The sequence below is a fragment of the Oncorhynchus kisutch genome, linkage group LG13 (genome assembly GCF_002021735.2).
Source record: "Oncorhynchus kisutch isolate 150728-3 linkage group LG13, Okis_V2, whole genome shotgun sequence".
Taxonomy (NCBI): Eukaryota; Metazoa; Chordata; class Actinopteri; order Salmoniformes; family Salmonidae; genus Oncorhynchus; species Oncorhynchus kisutch.
Genome location: NC_034186.2, coordinates 21280538 through 21297645, shown reverse-complemented (window position 1 = coordinate 21297645; position 17108 = coordinate 21280538). Strand labels below are relative to the sequence as shown.

The 17108-nt window shown below is 42.6% G+C and overlaps 1 protein-coding gene and 1 long non-coding RNA gene across 2 annotated transcripts; one reads left to right on the top strand and one right to left on the bottom strand.

Moving 5' to 3' along the window:
- Positions 1-4819: 4819 nt before the first annotated feature.
- Positions 4820-12133, top strand: LOC109901604 (uncharacterized). The gene is made up of 3 exons (XR_004202349.1): positions 4820-5174; positions 7626-7694; positions 7838-12133. It is a non-coding gene; the product is annotated as an uncharacterized LOC109901604 (long non-coding RNA).
- hyi (hydroxypyruvate isomerase) lies at positions 12066-16376 on the bottom strand. Its single transcript, XM_020499402.2, has 8 exons — positions 15893-16376; positions 15554-15665; positions 14129-14243; positions 13942-14020; positions 13666-13715; positions 13063-13132; positions 12729-12863; positions 12066-12384 (listed from the first exon to the last, which is right to left on the bottom strand). Exons 1-8 carry the CDS (start codon positions 16089-16091, stop codon positions 12329-12331), a joined length of 816 nt encoding a protein of 271 aa, XP_020354991.1. The 5' UTR covers positions 16092-16376; the 3' UTR covers positions 12066-12328.
- Positions 16377-17108: the final 732 nt, after the last annotated feature.

Sequence of the window (17108 nt, the reverse complement as noted above, 5' to 3'; positions counted from 1 at the left end):
TCATTACTACAGACCATCTCACCTCACTACTTCAGACCACACCATCTCACCTCACTACTACAGACCACCTCACCTCACTACTACAGACCACCTCACTACTACAGACCACCTCACTACTACAGACCACACCAACTCATCTCACTACTTCAGACCACACCACCTTACCTCACCTCACTACTTCAGACCACACCACCTCACTACTTCAGATCAACTCACCTCACTACTACATGCCACCCCACCTCACCTCACTACTACAGACCACCTCACCTCACTACTTCAGACCACACCACCTCACTACATCAGATCAACTCACCTCACTACTACATGCCACCCCACCTCACCTCACTACTACAGACCACCTCACCTCACTACTTCAGACCACACCACCTCACCTCACTACTACAGACCACCGCACCTCACTACTCCAGACCACACCACCTCATCTCAATACTTTAGACCACACCATCTCAACTCACCTCATTACTACAGACCATCTCACCTCACTACTTCAGACCACACCATCTCACCTCACTACTTCAGACCACACCATCTCACCTCACTACTACAGACCACACCACCTCACCTCACTACTACAGACCACACCACTACAGACCACCTCCACTCACTACTTCAGACCACACCACCTCACTACTTCAGACCACACCACCTCACTACTACAGACCACACCACCTCACCTCACTACTACAGACCACACCATCTCATCTCACTACTACCGACCACACCATCTCACCTCACTACTACAGACCACCTCACCTCACTACTTCAGACCACACCACCTCACCTCACTACTACAGACCACCTCACCTCACTACTTCAGACCACACCATCTCACCTCACTACTACAGACCACACCACCTCACCTCACTACTACAGACCACACCACCTCACCTCACTACTTCAGACCACACCACCTCACCTCACTACTACAGACCACACCATCTCACCTCACTACTTCAGACCACACCATCTCACCTCACTACTACAGACCACCTCACCACCACAGACCATCTCACCTCACCACTTCAGACCACATCACCTTGTGGTGAAATCTGCACGGCGCCTTCACCATGCGCTGCCACTTTAAGAGCGCATGAGCAGTAAGGAAGGAGGAAATAAAGAGCGCTCGTTCAGCTCTTTGGGGAGGGGCTCTTGAGTGGCGCGACAGTTTGATTGTGTGTGCTGTAGAAGTTTTGTTTGTTTTCAGCGTGTGTAGTTTATAAAGTATTTAACTCAATCATCGGTGTGATCGCTCTAGGTCGTGGTTGTTTTCGTTTGGGACCGCGCCCGTTATGAATCGCATGGATTAGTAGCAACCTTGTTTAACATACAAACCAACAAACCATCGGAAGGTCAGACCGTACACCTGCACGTCTGAAGACCACAGCTAAGATCTCTCTTGTTCTCTTTTTCTCTCTCTCTTCACTCTCATTCCATTGCTTTACCCTGCAACAGACTCTCTATTTTTCAAATGCACTTCCCATTGAAGTTAATTAGAGTTGGACTATTATGACGAAACATGTCTTTCTCAGGTCCTGTTTGTATGGCCCCTATTATCCTGCTCCTGTGTTGATTTGGCAGCAGGCACCTCTATAGCATGCTGCTCTGTTCGCTCGTCTCTCTGTTGAGGAAGAATCTCAAAAGCCAATCAGCACACTCTACTGTACACATACAGCATAATTATTGAGCCTACTACACCTATTATTAAAACACATCCGGTCGTTGATTGGATTGTGCCTCCATTCAGAGAGATTGGATGGTTCCAGTCAGGTGTACACGTATTAGATGCAATAGCCTAATTTCCAGTGTCATGCCATGTCCATATTAGGTTATTGTGTTCCAGTCGTGATTGGATTTGGATAAATTCCTCTGCAGGTAGATAAGCATGTATCTTGTCAGTGCTGTAGCATTGACTAGAGTTTCCTGTTAGTCTTGTATCCTTTTAAATGACTACCCATTAAAGTTGTGCTTGTTAGATGGATACATTTTATTTAGGTAACAGCAGTAAATTACTGAAAACAGATAATCCCTTCTACAATAATTAAACAGCGCTTCAATCCAGAGAATCATGAGAAGGGTTTATCAAGAAAAAGTTAAAAAGGACTAATTCCAGGTAGAAAGGAGTTGGAGCACTCAACAAAGTAAAATAGATCAATCTCCAACTCCCTTTTACCTGGAATTAGTATTTTGGAAGTTTTTCTTGATAAGCCATTCTCATGATTGTTTTCGTTGTTGAGCCCCCATCCTTTCCTTTGTTTCCTAAAGAGTGGAGGCCCACCTGAACTCTGGCCACTTCAATTCAATAGTTAGTTACTGATGCTACCCATATAGCCTCCACTTGTTGGTTTTGTAAAATAAAGATCCCTATGGCCCTTCTTGAGAGCTCCAATCATTTAAATTATTCTTCATTATACTCAGTTTAAAGTACCCTGCTCCAATTACACCATGGTTGGAGCAACTATGCATCTGATTTTCCAAATGTCTGGTGGGCGGGTGGCTTCTCGTGGAGATGGTATTCAAGGTTAATGCCCTCCTAGTCAGTAGAGGAGGAGGGTGGACCAGGCCTGCTCACTTCTGCCTACTCGAGGAGACCGAGAGCCTCATAATCACAGAGGCTTGCATCTGTGTGTGTTGGAGAGGAGAGAAACAAAGCATCCTTAGATGACGGTGATAATCAGAGGTGCATGTGCATGGCGTTGGAGAGGAGAGAAACGCGGCTCGTCATCCATGGAGAAAGGAATCATTATAATCACAAGCTATCTCTAAAAGCCCTCATACCTTCCCCTGAGCCAGTGGTTGTGGGCTCCTGGGCTGCTCACTCTGACTGACAGCTCCTCCAGGTCTAACAGCCTTCCCACTGTGCACTCAGCTCATCCCTTATGGTGCGTCAGGTAGAGAAAAGAGCCGTATCCTCCCTATAATAACCACACAGGCGTTATCCTGACACAGCACAGCTGGGAAACATGTCTATGCATACAGTGTATCTGAATTGTGATGATGTGTATTAGGATTTGGCTATGTGCAGTATGAGGTGTTACATAGATATGTGTTGTGTGTGGTTCCATTGGGTTTTTCTTGATCCTCTGTCATATCTCTGTTGTGTTGTGAGTCCCCACAGAGCTGCAGGATTTGCATCAGTCCTGCTGAAGACTGAATGTAGATGCTTTATTTTGATGATTCCCATAGGTTTCATCCATAACAAACTGTTGCATCATCCACTCCATTTCTAGGTTGAAATCATCTTCTGAAAGGCGATAGCTACCTACTAGCTAGCTACCTGCTGCCTACTCTGCCGCGCTGCGCTGCCTACTCTGCCGCGCTGCGCTGCCTACTCTGCCGCGCTGCGCTGCCTACTCTGCCGCGCTGCGCTGCCTACTCTGCCGCGCTGCGCTGCCTACTCTGCCGCGCTGCGCTGCCTACTCTGCCGCGCTGCGCTGCCTACTCTGCTGCGGTTACATCCCTATTCCCTATACAGTGCTCTACTTTTGACCATGGCCCATAGTGCACTACTTTTGATCAGAGCCTATGTAGGGGATAGGGTACCATTTGGGATGCGGCCTGTGAGTTAGTTTTATACCCCTAACCCCTCTGGGCACGTCAGAAGTCTACATGCTGTTCACACCAAGGGGATAACTCTCCACTCCCAGAGGTCTACTCTGCCTACATGTGATAAGCAAATCTAGAAAATCCACAGCGTCAAATCAATTTCAAACCAAATTGAACTACAAATGGAATGTGCAATGTGTCTGATGATACCCTTGGCTAGTGACTATTCATTTAAATTATGTCTCTTTCATTATTAAATAAAAAATGATCTAATCTACCATGAGGTTGAAGCTTCTCAAAGTGCAGAAGGTCTTTATTCTGAGGAGGATGTTAGCATGGATACTTCCCAAAGTGATGCCCTATTTCCTATATAGTGCACTACTTTTTAACAGTGCCCATAGGGCTGTGGTCAAAAGTAGTACACTATATAGAGAATAGGGTACCATATGGGATACAGCTGTAGCTAAACGCTGCTTTGGTTCACAACATTTCTCAGTGGTCTTCCAATGTTTGGAATTTCAAGAACAAGTAAAGGACGGCAGTTACTATTGAGAATGACTATTGAGATGAATTTCAAAGCAAGAGTGCTTAGAAGCAAAGATCAGAAACATTAGGCTACATATATAGGAAAAAGGGTGCCATTTGGGACAAGACAATGGTTTATAGTAGAGAGCTACCCTTTTTCTAAGATAGTTATATGCCTTATTATTCTTTAATCAAAGATGTGCTCTTTATTTTAGTGTGGTGGTATAGCTACAGTAGAGAGCTGCCCTCTTCAAAGAGATAGTTATGTATCTTAATCAACGCTGTGCTCTTCAAACTAGCTGTGTCTTTCCCACAGGGATCTCTGCATTTATCAACAGAAAAGTCCTAATTAAAAACCCAAACATCCTATTTATATGTCCATGTTAAAGAAGAAGTGGAATGGAAATTTCACAGTCAGTGATCTGAACACAGATTAAGAATGTAGTGAAGTATGGACTGTGAGAACTGAGTAGGCTCTGCAGCATTGCAGAGGTCGCCGTTGGAAATCTCCCTACAGCTCAACCGCTGCCTTGTGTTCCGTTCCTCTTCCCTACTCATTTTCTGCTATTCATAGATGTATGCCAGGGAATCACTGATTGTCAGCCAAGCAATGTTAGATTCAAAGCCAATTGAGTAATTGGTGTGTACTATTTGGCCATTTTTTAATTTGCAAGGGAATATCTAGAAGTCTTTGAAAGATCTTTAACTTGATTCCTGATGTATCCTTTTCTCAGTGTGTAGGCTCATTGTTCCTCCAATAGTAGGACTTATGTAGCTGGTGCTGGTTTGAATTTGGGTGGTAACTGGTCAGGGTAAAGCATTTGTTTGTCTCTAGTTAAGATCTTTGGTTCGAAACGTTGCCCTCAACGTCATGACAACACTGTGAGAGCATTTAGCACTGTGTGACCCAGGCCTCCATCTTTCTTTCAAGGCTTTCTTTCAAGGCTTTGTGTCCTCTATCTCTGTTCCCACAGGATTGTTTCTTGACCATGAGTCCCAGCTGGTACCAGAGTCTGATCAAAGTGCCGCTGACTCGCTTCCCTCAGAGCTGCCGACACTTTGACCAGAGTGGCATTCAGTATCTGGTAAGAACAAAACCACTAATATAACATATATACAGATATAAACACTACAAAAACATATATATTGAACAAAAATATAAATGCAACATGCTACAATTTCAAATATTTTACTGAGTTCACATAAGGAAATCAGTTCATTTAAATAAATTCATTAGGCCTAATCTCTGGATTTCACGACTGGGAATACAGTCATGTTGGTCACAGATACCTTAACAAAAGTTAGGGGTGTGGATCAGAAAAAGCATAGAGTTGATCAAGCTGTTGATTGTGGCCTGTGGAATGTTGTCCCACTCCTCTTCAATGGCTGTGCGAAGTTGCTGGATAATGGCGGGAACTGGAACACGATGTCGTACACGTTGATCCAGAGCATCCCAAACATGCTCAATGGGTGACATGTCTGGTGAGTATGCAGGCCATGGAGAACTGGGAAATGTTCAGCTTCCATAAATTGTGTACTGATCCTTTCATCATGGGGCCGCGCATTATCATGCTGAAACATGAGGTGACGGCGGCGGATGAATGGCACCAATGGGCCTCAGGATCTCGTCACATATCTCTGTACATTCAAATCGCAATCAATAAAATGCAATTGTTTGTTGTCCGTAGCTTATACCTACCCATACCATCACCCCACCGCCACCATGAGGCACTCTGTTCACAACATTGACATCAGAAAACCGCTGATCAGCAAATCACACAACACCATACACGTGGTCTGCAGTTGTGATGTCGGTTGGACTAGGTGCCAATTTCTCAAAAAAAACATTGGAGGCGGCTTATAGTAAAGAAATGAACATTTAATTGTCTGGCAACAGATCTATTGGACATTCCTGCAGTCAGTATGCCAATTGCATGCTCCCTCAAACCTTGAGATATCTGTGGTATTGTGTTGTGTGACAAAACTGCACATTTTAGAGTGGTCTTTTATTGTCCCCAGCACAAGGTGTACCTGTGTAATTATCATGCTGTTTAATCAGCTTCTTGACATGCCACGCCTGTCAGGTGGATAGATTAACTTGGCAAAGGAGAAATGCTCACTAACAGGGATGTAAACAAATTTGTACACAAAATTTGAGAGAAATAAGCTTTTTGTGCATATGGAAAACTTCTTTCTTTCTTTCAGTTCATGAAACATGGGGCCAACACTTTACATGTTGCATTTATATTTTTGTTCAGTGTAAAAACTACAACACCCTACAGCACTTTGTCCACAATTACACTACAATTAAAATTGCTCGTCAAAATGGGTTTCAGAGTGCGGCTTTCAGAGCTCAACCACCACTAAATCAAGGTCATGTTCAGTAGAGCACACGTAACAAAATCTGCAATGGAAAAGGTAGCAAAACCTTTCTCCCTACTGAACACTACCATTCCAGTAAATTAAGAGGTGCTTTGTTCACTAAACTAGAGCTGTCCTCTCCATATGGAGTATGTACACACTTTGCATACATAGGAATACAGCAGAGCACCACCCGCTGCTGTATCTCCAGCAGAATATAATGTAGAGAAACAGGGGAAAGCACCCCGCTAAGCAAATTAATTATCCCGTTTTCTCCTTCACATTCATTGTGATTGCATCCGCTTCAAGTCAAACTGTATCTTGAGACTGCATGCAACAACATCAAAATCAGCTCCTTGAGCTGCAGACGTTGTTATTAGCATGGGTGCCTGTATCAAAGTTCCTATAGCTCTGTCATTGGACTCCACTGTTTATATACGATATCTATTCAAGAAATATACTGTAGCCTTCTGTGTAATATCCTATAATGAATTCCATCCCTACATACCCTATTTGATTTCAATGAATTTTGGAGGTGATCTTGTTAAGTTCTTATGGACTAATCCGCTATCAGGAAATGCCGCAAGTACCCTTGAACTTTTCTAACGTTTCTCTCAGGCTTCTAACTTTTATTTGTGACAGGGGAAAGCGAGAACAATTTGAATGTGAAGAAGGAAAAAATTTGTATATTAAAAAATCTAAAATTGAGAGACCTCTGCAGTTTGGAAGAAGGGTTTAAGCGTTGTGAAATGTGAAATGCGGCTCTCAAAGGAGATTATGGGAGTCTTATGGGGAATAATTGTCTGTGTCAAGAGGTTAGTCACTACTTAGTTTGGTAATTGGGAGACTTGAGATCAAAAGAACATCCCCCTCACTACTTCTCTTCTGAAGATGTTCTACCCTAGTACTGTACATGGTGACGTAAACTCAACCTGCCCTTCCCTCCCTAGCAAACATCAGTCACACACTATTCCTTTTTTGTCCCAGAGAGCAAAAGACTATAAATAGTTCAAACACAAGATCCCATTAACTGTAGTCAGTCACCTATTTTTGTTCAAAGTTATACTGTGGGGAATGGGGGGGATGGAAATATACTGTGGGGAATAGGGGGAGATAGAATTGTAAGTCATTATAGCTTGAAATGAACAGCTCTGCCGTTACCTTCTTTCTTTCAGGCTGTCCTGAACCAGAAATTCACTGACTGCTTTGTTCTGGTCTTCCTTGAAAATCAGGCAGGAAAAACGGTGAGTCATTGTGATGTCTTCCCATTGTTATGCTCTTTATAGCATTCTATAGCTGCACTATATGAATTCCTTATAAGCTATAAGGTGAGATGACATTGTTTTCAATTGAACTTTATTTTGCCCCCTCCTCCCACCCCCTCCAGAGCCTCAAGGTTGTATTTAGGGAGCCATTGCCATCCCAACCGCAGCCTAGGAACAGCCCCTCGCCCCAGCTGGTGTCCATGCACCATCACCTGGAGTCTGATCAACACAGCCTGCTACAACTTGTGGACAGGCCTGCTGTAGGCCTGGAGGGCCAATCAGGGCCAGGTGGGCCACAGAGAAACAGGCTGCTGGGAGGTGTAGTTCCAGACAGACGGCTTCATTTATAAGCCGTCTTGGCATGTGGGACACAAAAAAGGATGTTATTGTTGAAATGTGCTAAATCAGCGAATCAAAGAGTTCACATGTCAAAGCTTCCTGTGCAATTTACCACTGGGAGAAAAGATACACACTATTGTTAAAGGGATAGTGCAAGATTTTGGCAATGAAGCTGTACCTGTAGACTTCCAGTTGCGCTGACGCTAGTTAGGCTCGCAAAAACTACCTTCAACTTCCTTCAAACTGCACGCAGAGACATAGAAATGGCATCTGACATTGCAAAAATCTTGCACCATCCCTTTAAAGATACGACCTTACCTGCCTGTGTCACCCGGCCTGTGTTTTGGTTAAAAGCTGAGGGATGTGCCTGGAAAAATTGGTATCAAAATTATAGTTTAACTTGTTTTGAGGGTGTACAGTGTTTGTTTACATTGTTTACAAGCATTGGAGTAAAATAAGATTATATTTGTTCTGATAAGGTACCGCAGTTGAACTAAGTTATATTCTTTAAGAATCAATGGGAATACATCATTACTTTAGATGTCCAAAAATTGATGTAGCAACGAACTAGCTTTGAAGCACATGAAGGGCTCTATTAAATCAGATCCCCTTTAGCTGACATCCACATAGCTGTTGTTTTGGTGGTGTCGGAGGTGAAACGGCGTTAGAACTGTCAAATCCACAAGTGGCTCCTGGCATTATACAGTGCCTTCGGAAAGTATTCAGACCCCTTGACTTTTTCCCCATTTTCATATGTTACAACCTTATTCTAAAATGTTTTAAATATTTTTTTTCCCTCATCAATCTACACACAATACCCCATAATGACAAAGCAAAAACAAGTTTGTAGAAATGTTTGCTATTAAAAAATGTCAAACTGAAATATCACATTTACGTAAGTATTCAGCCCCCTTACTCATGACTTTGAGGAGTGAGTACTGGTAGCGGTTACAGCACCGAGTCTTCTTGGGTATGGCGCTACAAGCTTGGTACACCTGTATTTGGGGAGTTCCTCCCATTCTCTGCAGATCCTCTCAAGGTCTGTCAGGTTGGATGGGGAGCGTTGCTGCACAGCTATTTTCAGATCTCTCCAGAGCTGTTCGATCGGGCTCTAGCCACTCAAGGACATTGAGACTTGTCTTGAAGCCACTCCTGCATTGTCTTGGCTGTGTGCTTAGGGTCGTTTTCCTTTTGGAAGGTGAACCTTCGCCCCAGTCTGAGGTCCTAACCTGCTCCAGAGCGCTTTTCATCAAGAATCTGTACTTTGAGCCGTTCATCTTGGCCTCGATTCTGACTAGTCTCCCAGTCCTTGCCGCTGAAAAACATCCCCACAGCATGATGCCGCCACCACCATGCTTCACCGTAGGGATGGTGGCAGGTTTCCTCCAGATGTGACGCTTGGCATTCAGGCCAAAGAGTTCAATCTTGGTTTCATCAAATCAGAGAATCTTTTTCAGAGAATCCTTTTGGCAAACTCCAAGTGCCTTTTACTGAGAAGTGGCTTCTGTCTAGCCACTCTACCATAAAGGCCTGATTGGTGGAGTGCTGCAGATATGGTTGTCCTTTTGGAAGGTTAACCCATCTCCACAGAGGAACTCTAGAGCTCTGTCAGTGACCATCGGGTTCTTGGTCACCTCCCTGACCTAGGGCCTTCTCCCCAGGTTGCTCAGTTTGGCCGGGGGGGCAGCTCTTGGAAGAGTCTTGGTGGTTCAAACTAATTCCATTTAAGATTGATTGAGGCCACTGTGTTCTTGGGGACCTTCAAAGCTGCATAAATGTTTTGGTACCCTCCCCCAGATCTGTGCCTCGACACAATCCTGTCTCAGAGCTCTACGGACAATTCCTTGGACCTAATGGCTTGGTTTTTGCTCTGACGTGCACTGTCAACTGTGGGACCTTATATAGACAAGTGTGTGGCTTTCCAAATCATGTCCAATCAATTCAATTTACCACAAGTGGACTCCAATCAAGTTGTAGAAACATCAAGGATGATCATAGGGCGATAGTATCGGGTCTGAATACTTATGTAAGGTTTTTTATTTGTAATACATTTGCAAACTTTTCTAGAAACTTGATTTCGTTTTTTTCATGGGGGTATTTTGTGTAGATTTAGAAGGATTGTAAAAATGTAATCCATTTTAGAATAAGGCTGTAATGTAACAAAATGTTGAAAAAGTAAAAGGGTCTGAATACTTTCCAAAGACACTGTACCTAAAGTGGACTTTGCCATTGGCTGCATGACATTGCATTGAGAAATTCCATGGAGCCTTGTTTACAAGTTTGAACATAAGAATGTGAGACGTAAAGTACACCTTAATAAGGCTGATAAGAATACTCATTATTTAGGTGAATTAGTATGTAGCCTACACTTTCTCGTTCTGAACTAACATGAGTGCGACGGGTGTGGATTCGTGACAATGATCAAGAACAGCTGCTCACCGATTTTGACAGCTCCAACGTACGCAGTTACACTTCTGACGCCGCTAAAACATCAGCTATGCGGGTGTCAGCTATCGGCGATTAAATTAAAATTTAAAAAGTAAGATATGAAAAACAAATAATTTTCAGGGGGTACCGGTGTCAAGGTATTTGAGATAATTATGTACATGCAGGTAGGGTTGCCTCCTGCAGTGGACATTGATCCTCGCAGACAGAGGGCACTTACTGTAACAATGCTCTTTAGCTGTCACTACTTCATAATTACAGAATTGAACTGAAGAAGACGTGCTTTTTGCGCTGAACAGTGCACCAGAGATTATGCAATTTGCCCCAATTTTCAATGGCAACATGAGCCTATTACTCATTGATTTAGAGGTTAGTGGTGGTATGGTAGAATGGAAAGGGGGTGAGACTTTCAGGCTAGTATGATCTAATGCCATAGTACTGTATGTACTATGGCACAACATTTTTGTAATTTAGCAGGCTTTTATCCAGAGCGACTTACAGGAGCATTTAGGGTTAAATGCCTTGCTCAAGGGCACATCAGCAGATTTTTGTCACCTAGTCGGCTTGTGGATTCGAACTAGTGACCGTTCAGTTACTGGCCCAATGCTCTTAACCGCTAGGCTACATTCCCATTCAGCTTGTCGTTCGGCTGATGCCTCTCTACTTCAGATCAGAGATCATCCACCATACATGTACAGTAGAAATCTTACCTGAAGTGGATCTCATTCCCCGACCTGTGAATTGGACTGTAAACAAGTCTGTATTGTGCAACCAAGTGTTGGTAAATTAGACCTAATTCTCCAACTTGTAAACCATTTATAGTTGTAGGTGTTCAAATCATATGAATGAAGGAAATAAGGTGTTTCCCTCTTGGATACTGTGCCGTGCCAAAGTCTAGGAATAGATTCTCAAGATCACCACAGCAATTGTCTTCTGCAGAGGGGAAAGATTGCTGCCGTTTCAGTAATATTGGGTAATTGATTTTTTTCTTCTTCCCATTGTGTCCTATAAGTGTCAAACCTGATGGCAGTTGGGCAGATCTTCATCCTGAAGTGCCTTAGTTTGTTTTATTTCTTAATGATGCGATCAGGGCAGTATTATTATTATTGCAAGTGGAATCTATGGAAATTGCAATTGGACTACCTACTAGCTACATTCTGACAGGGTTGAGTGTATAGCTGGTATTTTTACGCATAGAGGATCCAGCTTGTGTACAACATCGTAATAACACACCAGTTTTGCAATGTCATTACAATACCATAAGACTTAAGTTTGCACACATTTAAAATGAAGGAAACCAAATATTGTATGAAGTTCCTTATTAAAAAGTAATGAAGGATTTGGATATTTATAATGGATTTCTGAGCAAGGCAATGTGTCTTTGTTTTGAAGGTAAGAACACTGGATATTGAATAATGCATGTCAACAGTATAGGCATTCTGAAACGTGTACATATGACATGCTACAATAAACCTTATGGTGTATTCAAGTGTGTTAACGAACTTGACAGATGTATGGTACTAGTGTATGTGGGTGTTGTGCAACATTGGGACTGGGAGTAGAGTGGAGAGTGTGGGTACAACACAGGACTTTATTGTACAAAAAGACAATTGCAAATAAATTCTCTAATCATACTGCTTCTCACCACATTCTTAGTCGAAACATCAATAAGAGCTATGTCAGTCAAGTGTTTAGCCTGCTGTTTAATAAGCCCATTTCACAATAATGAACTGTTTATCTGAGTTGAAATAAGACTCATCAGTGATGACTGTTGCCTCTATGGAAAGGCTGGTACTGGCAAACGTTTGCATGCGTGGTCCTCTCAGCAATCACCTGTTGCGCTTCAAGTAATCTTTCACCCAACCAAGACCTTCATTTGTAGAGCCTGAAATAAGTATCAACTGTTAACACACAATGCCATTATCATGAATATTAAACTGGTTCTTGCCTCACTTCAATCTATAATGTTGTAACAGTGAATTGAACTGTAGTCCCAGGGCAACTTAGGCTGTATTTAAACAGCCAGCCCTTTTTTTCACTAATTGGTATTTTGACAAATCAAGTCAGCTCGGGAAAGGATCTGATTGGATAAAGTATCAGAATTGGGCTGACTGTGTAAACGCAACCTAAAGGTAGTTCAGAGTACCAAATGCTATCATATTTCCTACATTGTGTACTACTTTTGACTAGGGCCCTGGTCAATAGTGTGCCATTTGGGATGGATCCCACCTAGTGGTTTGTATTCACAGCCGATGTATCCCTGGTAACCCATCTCCTCCAGTAGACTGAAGAGATATGGGAAGTTAAGTTCTCCTGCACTGTCTGGCTCGTTCCTGCCGGGCACCTGGGCTATCTGGATGTGACCTGTAAAAGAGAATGAAAATTGATATTTCATCACCATTAAAGTAATAACATTTTCTACAACTATCATAGGTCAATCATGTGAACATGGATGCTTGGACACCATCTGATGTGCCCAATTTGCTGCTGTTGGTATGGACTAATATGTTTGTTTCCTGTGTAACTTGCTATCTGTATCAGTATCACAAACAACACCACTTACCGATGAGAGGGAAATATTTGTGTATGTTCTGTGTCAAGTTGTTGTCCATTATCTGCCAGTGGAAGACATCCTGCAGCACACAGAGGGACACAAGATGGCTTCTGTCAGTAAGATTTAAGCAGTAGAATTTACAGGGATTTGAAGAACCTCTCCCTATTACAAACTGCCTTAAAGCTGAGGGAATTCTCAGGTTACTGAATACAAACTAGGATAGGTTCTCCCAAGAGACAGACACTTTTTGCAACAGGCAAGTCGCTTCCTAGAACAAAATATTATGTCTAGTGGGACACAAACAAACAAGATGTTTTGTTGTTCTGTCTTCTGGCTGTATGTTTGTCTGGCTCAGCCACTGCCTAAAAGTTTGACTCAATAATTGCTCGGTGTGTATCTAAACCATTAGTTCCAAACAGAGAGAAAGATCTGTTTAACCATCATGCCAACTCCTTGTTACACCAAACAATGAGCAATGATGTTAACACAAAGAGATCTTGGACCACTGGCCAAGCTAGGATCTGATGGAAGTAGACTAGGTAATAAAATGTTACCTAGCCCTATTAATGGCATTGTTCTTCATCAAGATTAACTGACGAATGTACTACTTACCATCTGTAGTTTAATATTTGGGTGGCCAACTTTCTGCAGGATTGCAGCCGCTAGTGTGAAAGATTATTCAAATAGGTTAAACAGTATAAGTAATACAATTCCACTTGTGCAGTGAATGTTGACATTGGTTCACAAATACACATTTAAATACTGTAAGTCTTCATTTTGATTGCTTGTCTTTATAGGGAAACGCCTAAAGCCTGGTAATGATGCTACGTTTCAATAAGTTTTCATTCCCAGGCTAACTTGCCATGGAAAAGCATCACTAGCCGTTACCCTGATGTGGACTGTCCAGGAAATATCTGGGATCTGTTATCCGTGTGTTGATGGGCTCAATCAGGCCAGTGATGCCCTCCTGAGAGAAAAGCACAACACAAACCGGGACTCCTTATTACAAACACTATGGGCCAGACACATATTAAACTTAGTCCTGGACTAAAAAGCCCCTTTAATGGAGATTCACATTTGAGAGGACATCGGCAGCATGTTTTAGGTTTTGTACAAAGGTGTCCTCCATTTCCACGGCAATGGTAGCTCGGTCCGCCCCCACAGGTACCCTCCCAGCCATCAAGTGGATCCTGAGGAAACATTTAATTTATGAAAAGGTTATAAATACCAACACACTTTACTTTATGGCAGGATCCCCTAATAGTCGGCCCACTTAACAAAAATAGAAATCGCAACATGCAAAAATGTCTGACTTTCTATGAACTAACTCTGTAAAGGAAAACAGTCAATTTAAATACATTTATTTGGCCCTATGGATTTCACATGACTGGGCAGGGGTGCAGCCATGGGTGGGCCTGGGAGGGCATAGGCCCACCCACTTGGGAGACAGTTTGACCCACTGTGGAGCCATGCCCAGTCAATCAAAATATGATTTTCCCCACAAAAGGGCTTTATTACAGACAAAAATACTCCTTAGGTCCATTAGCTGTCCCGGTAGCTGTTTTCAGACGATCCCGCAGGTGAAGATGTGGAGGTCCAGGGCTGTCGTGGTTACACGTGGTCTATGGTTGTGAGGCCGGTTGGATAAAATTGCATATTTTAGAGTGTCCTTTTATTGTCCCCCAGAATGTAAACATGTCTAAAAAAAAATAATTCCACTGACATTATGGGGTATTATGTGTAGGGCAGTGACAAAAATGCTAATTTAATCCATTTTAAGAGTAAGAACAAAATGTGGAAAAAGGGGTGTGATTACTTTCTGTAGGCACTGTACCGGTTGGCTTTCTTGTGGCGGAAATTGCAGAGAAAAGCAACCATTTCCACCCTAAGCTCACATACTGGCTGCCCTCTTGAGAGCATTATTACCCTTGCTTAGCCACCGAACATCATTATGCAAAAGAAGATGATGCTCAGCAGACTACGAAGCAAGTGATGTTGCAGGCTAGATGTTGATCAGATAAAGTTTCATAGCCATAACTGAGTCCATGGTGTTTTAACTTATCGCTGAGTTAAGAGCAAAGCACACTCTGTATCAGGTAGTGTAGTGATCTCATCTGCAGTGAACGTGCAGATAGGTGGGCAAGCAGACCCTGTACCCCTGTTAGCAGCTCTGATTGGCTATAACTGGTATGTTGGGTGACATTGATTGACAGCACTTAATGGGCAGGACTACAGGAAAACAGATTCTCCCGTTGGAGAATATTGAACGAGTGCTCCCTTTGGCACTAAACAACATCACATTTCTGCATTTTTTTGCAGATTTTTCTTTTTCAGAATTGATCAAAGGGCCATTCTACAGTTGATAAACTGGCCAGATCTGGCCCACGGGGCACCCGTTGAATAGCCCTGGTGTACAGTGAAGCTGTTTCAGTCACCTGATGCATAGTGTAGTGGGCTTCAGATGAGCTGTGCTCTCAATCAATGTGTGTGTCGCTCTCACCTCCTGCAGTCCAGAGCCTTGGCGTACTGCATGGCCAGATCCAGACCCTTTCTGAAGTCCTCCTCTCTGCCAGGAACAGCACCCAGACCAAGATCACCTGCCTTAGCATCTCCTACAAAACACAGTTGTCAAGTCAATGTTCAGAATAAATAGTGGCACATTCTTGTGGATCAGTAGGAGGCATATTTTTTACATATAGGTAACGTTAGGTTGAGTTTCCTTCCAAATGTAATTTTTTTTATTTATTGTGTCATGTATATAGCTAGTACAGTAGCCTGGGCTGCTGTCAACACATGATAATAGCTAGCTGGCTACACCAGTAACCCTTCTCTGTCTTACCAAGGGGGGTGTTAATCAGCACCACATCAACCCCAGTAGCATTCTTGACTCTCTGGAGCTCCTGTAAGTCAGAGTCATACAGCCATGCCGCCTCCACAGCCTGAAACCCAGCCGATGCAGCAGCATAGATTCTCTGGGTAAACTCTGGCAGATCCGTAAACAACCACGAAAGATTCGCGCAGAATTTTAATGGAGGCATGTTTCTTTTGGGGTGGGCTGGCAAGCTAACGCTAGTCCGCTTGCTAATGTTCAATGGGACAAACGCTCTAAGTAGTTAGCTAGAATAGCAGGATTAAAACTCAAGGTCCATTGTCTCAGCTGTCACCTGATGTTGTTTGTTTCTCATGTGATGTCAAATATTGATATAACCGAGCTGCCAGACTGGAGTGCTAGCTAGCTAGTAAAGTTCATTCTTCTCTGTACTGCGACTCATATGTTGCACATGCGCATAACGAAACAAATAGTTTGGCAACAAGACGCGCGTGCACTTCAGTGGTCAATTATCAACTGATATACTGACAGTAAATGTTGAGAATTATATTTTTGCGTCTGTTGGCCATCAATTAGCCTATTTATTTATATGCCTTTTTACATGTTGAAATGACGATATCACTGGAGTCATTGCAAATCAATTTGTGCCACTTCTGTAGCCTACTTGGAGCTGGCAAACGGATTTAATAAATAGCCTAAAACTTCAGTTTATTATTGTTGTAGCCATGTGTTATTATGCAATTATTAATGGCCATATTTAGTTAATGAAATTGGAAGTTATTGTGATCATGGTCACAGTTCTATTGCAATTCCCGACAGACACTTCAGAACAAACTTCCTTTAGATTTTTTTGGGGGGACTATCTGTTGTTCCATGTAGTGAATATAATAATTGTTTTAAATATTTTTTTTAGACTTCAAGGGTTCTTAAAAATCCAAATCAAATAGCTAAATGATTCTTGGTATGACCTTAAAACGATTCCACAAAGCTTAGTAGAAGCACTTCTTACCTCGAAATTGCCTCACTGTTCATGTTGAATAAAAATGTGTCCGTCAATTTGAACTAAGCGAGCTGCTAAATTGTTCATCTTACATCTTGCCTAGTCTACTCTAGGCTATCTGAACATGTCGCTCACTACGAATTGTACTTGGCTATACACTGTGACAACAATTGTCAGACTTTTTTTTCTATAATAACTTATTTGAGTCTTGATTACTTTTGCATC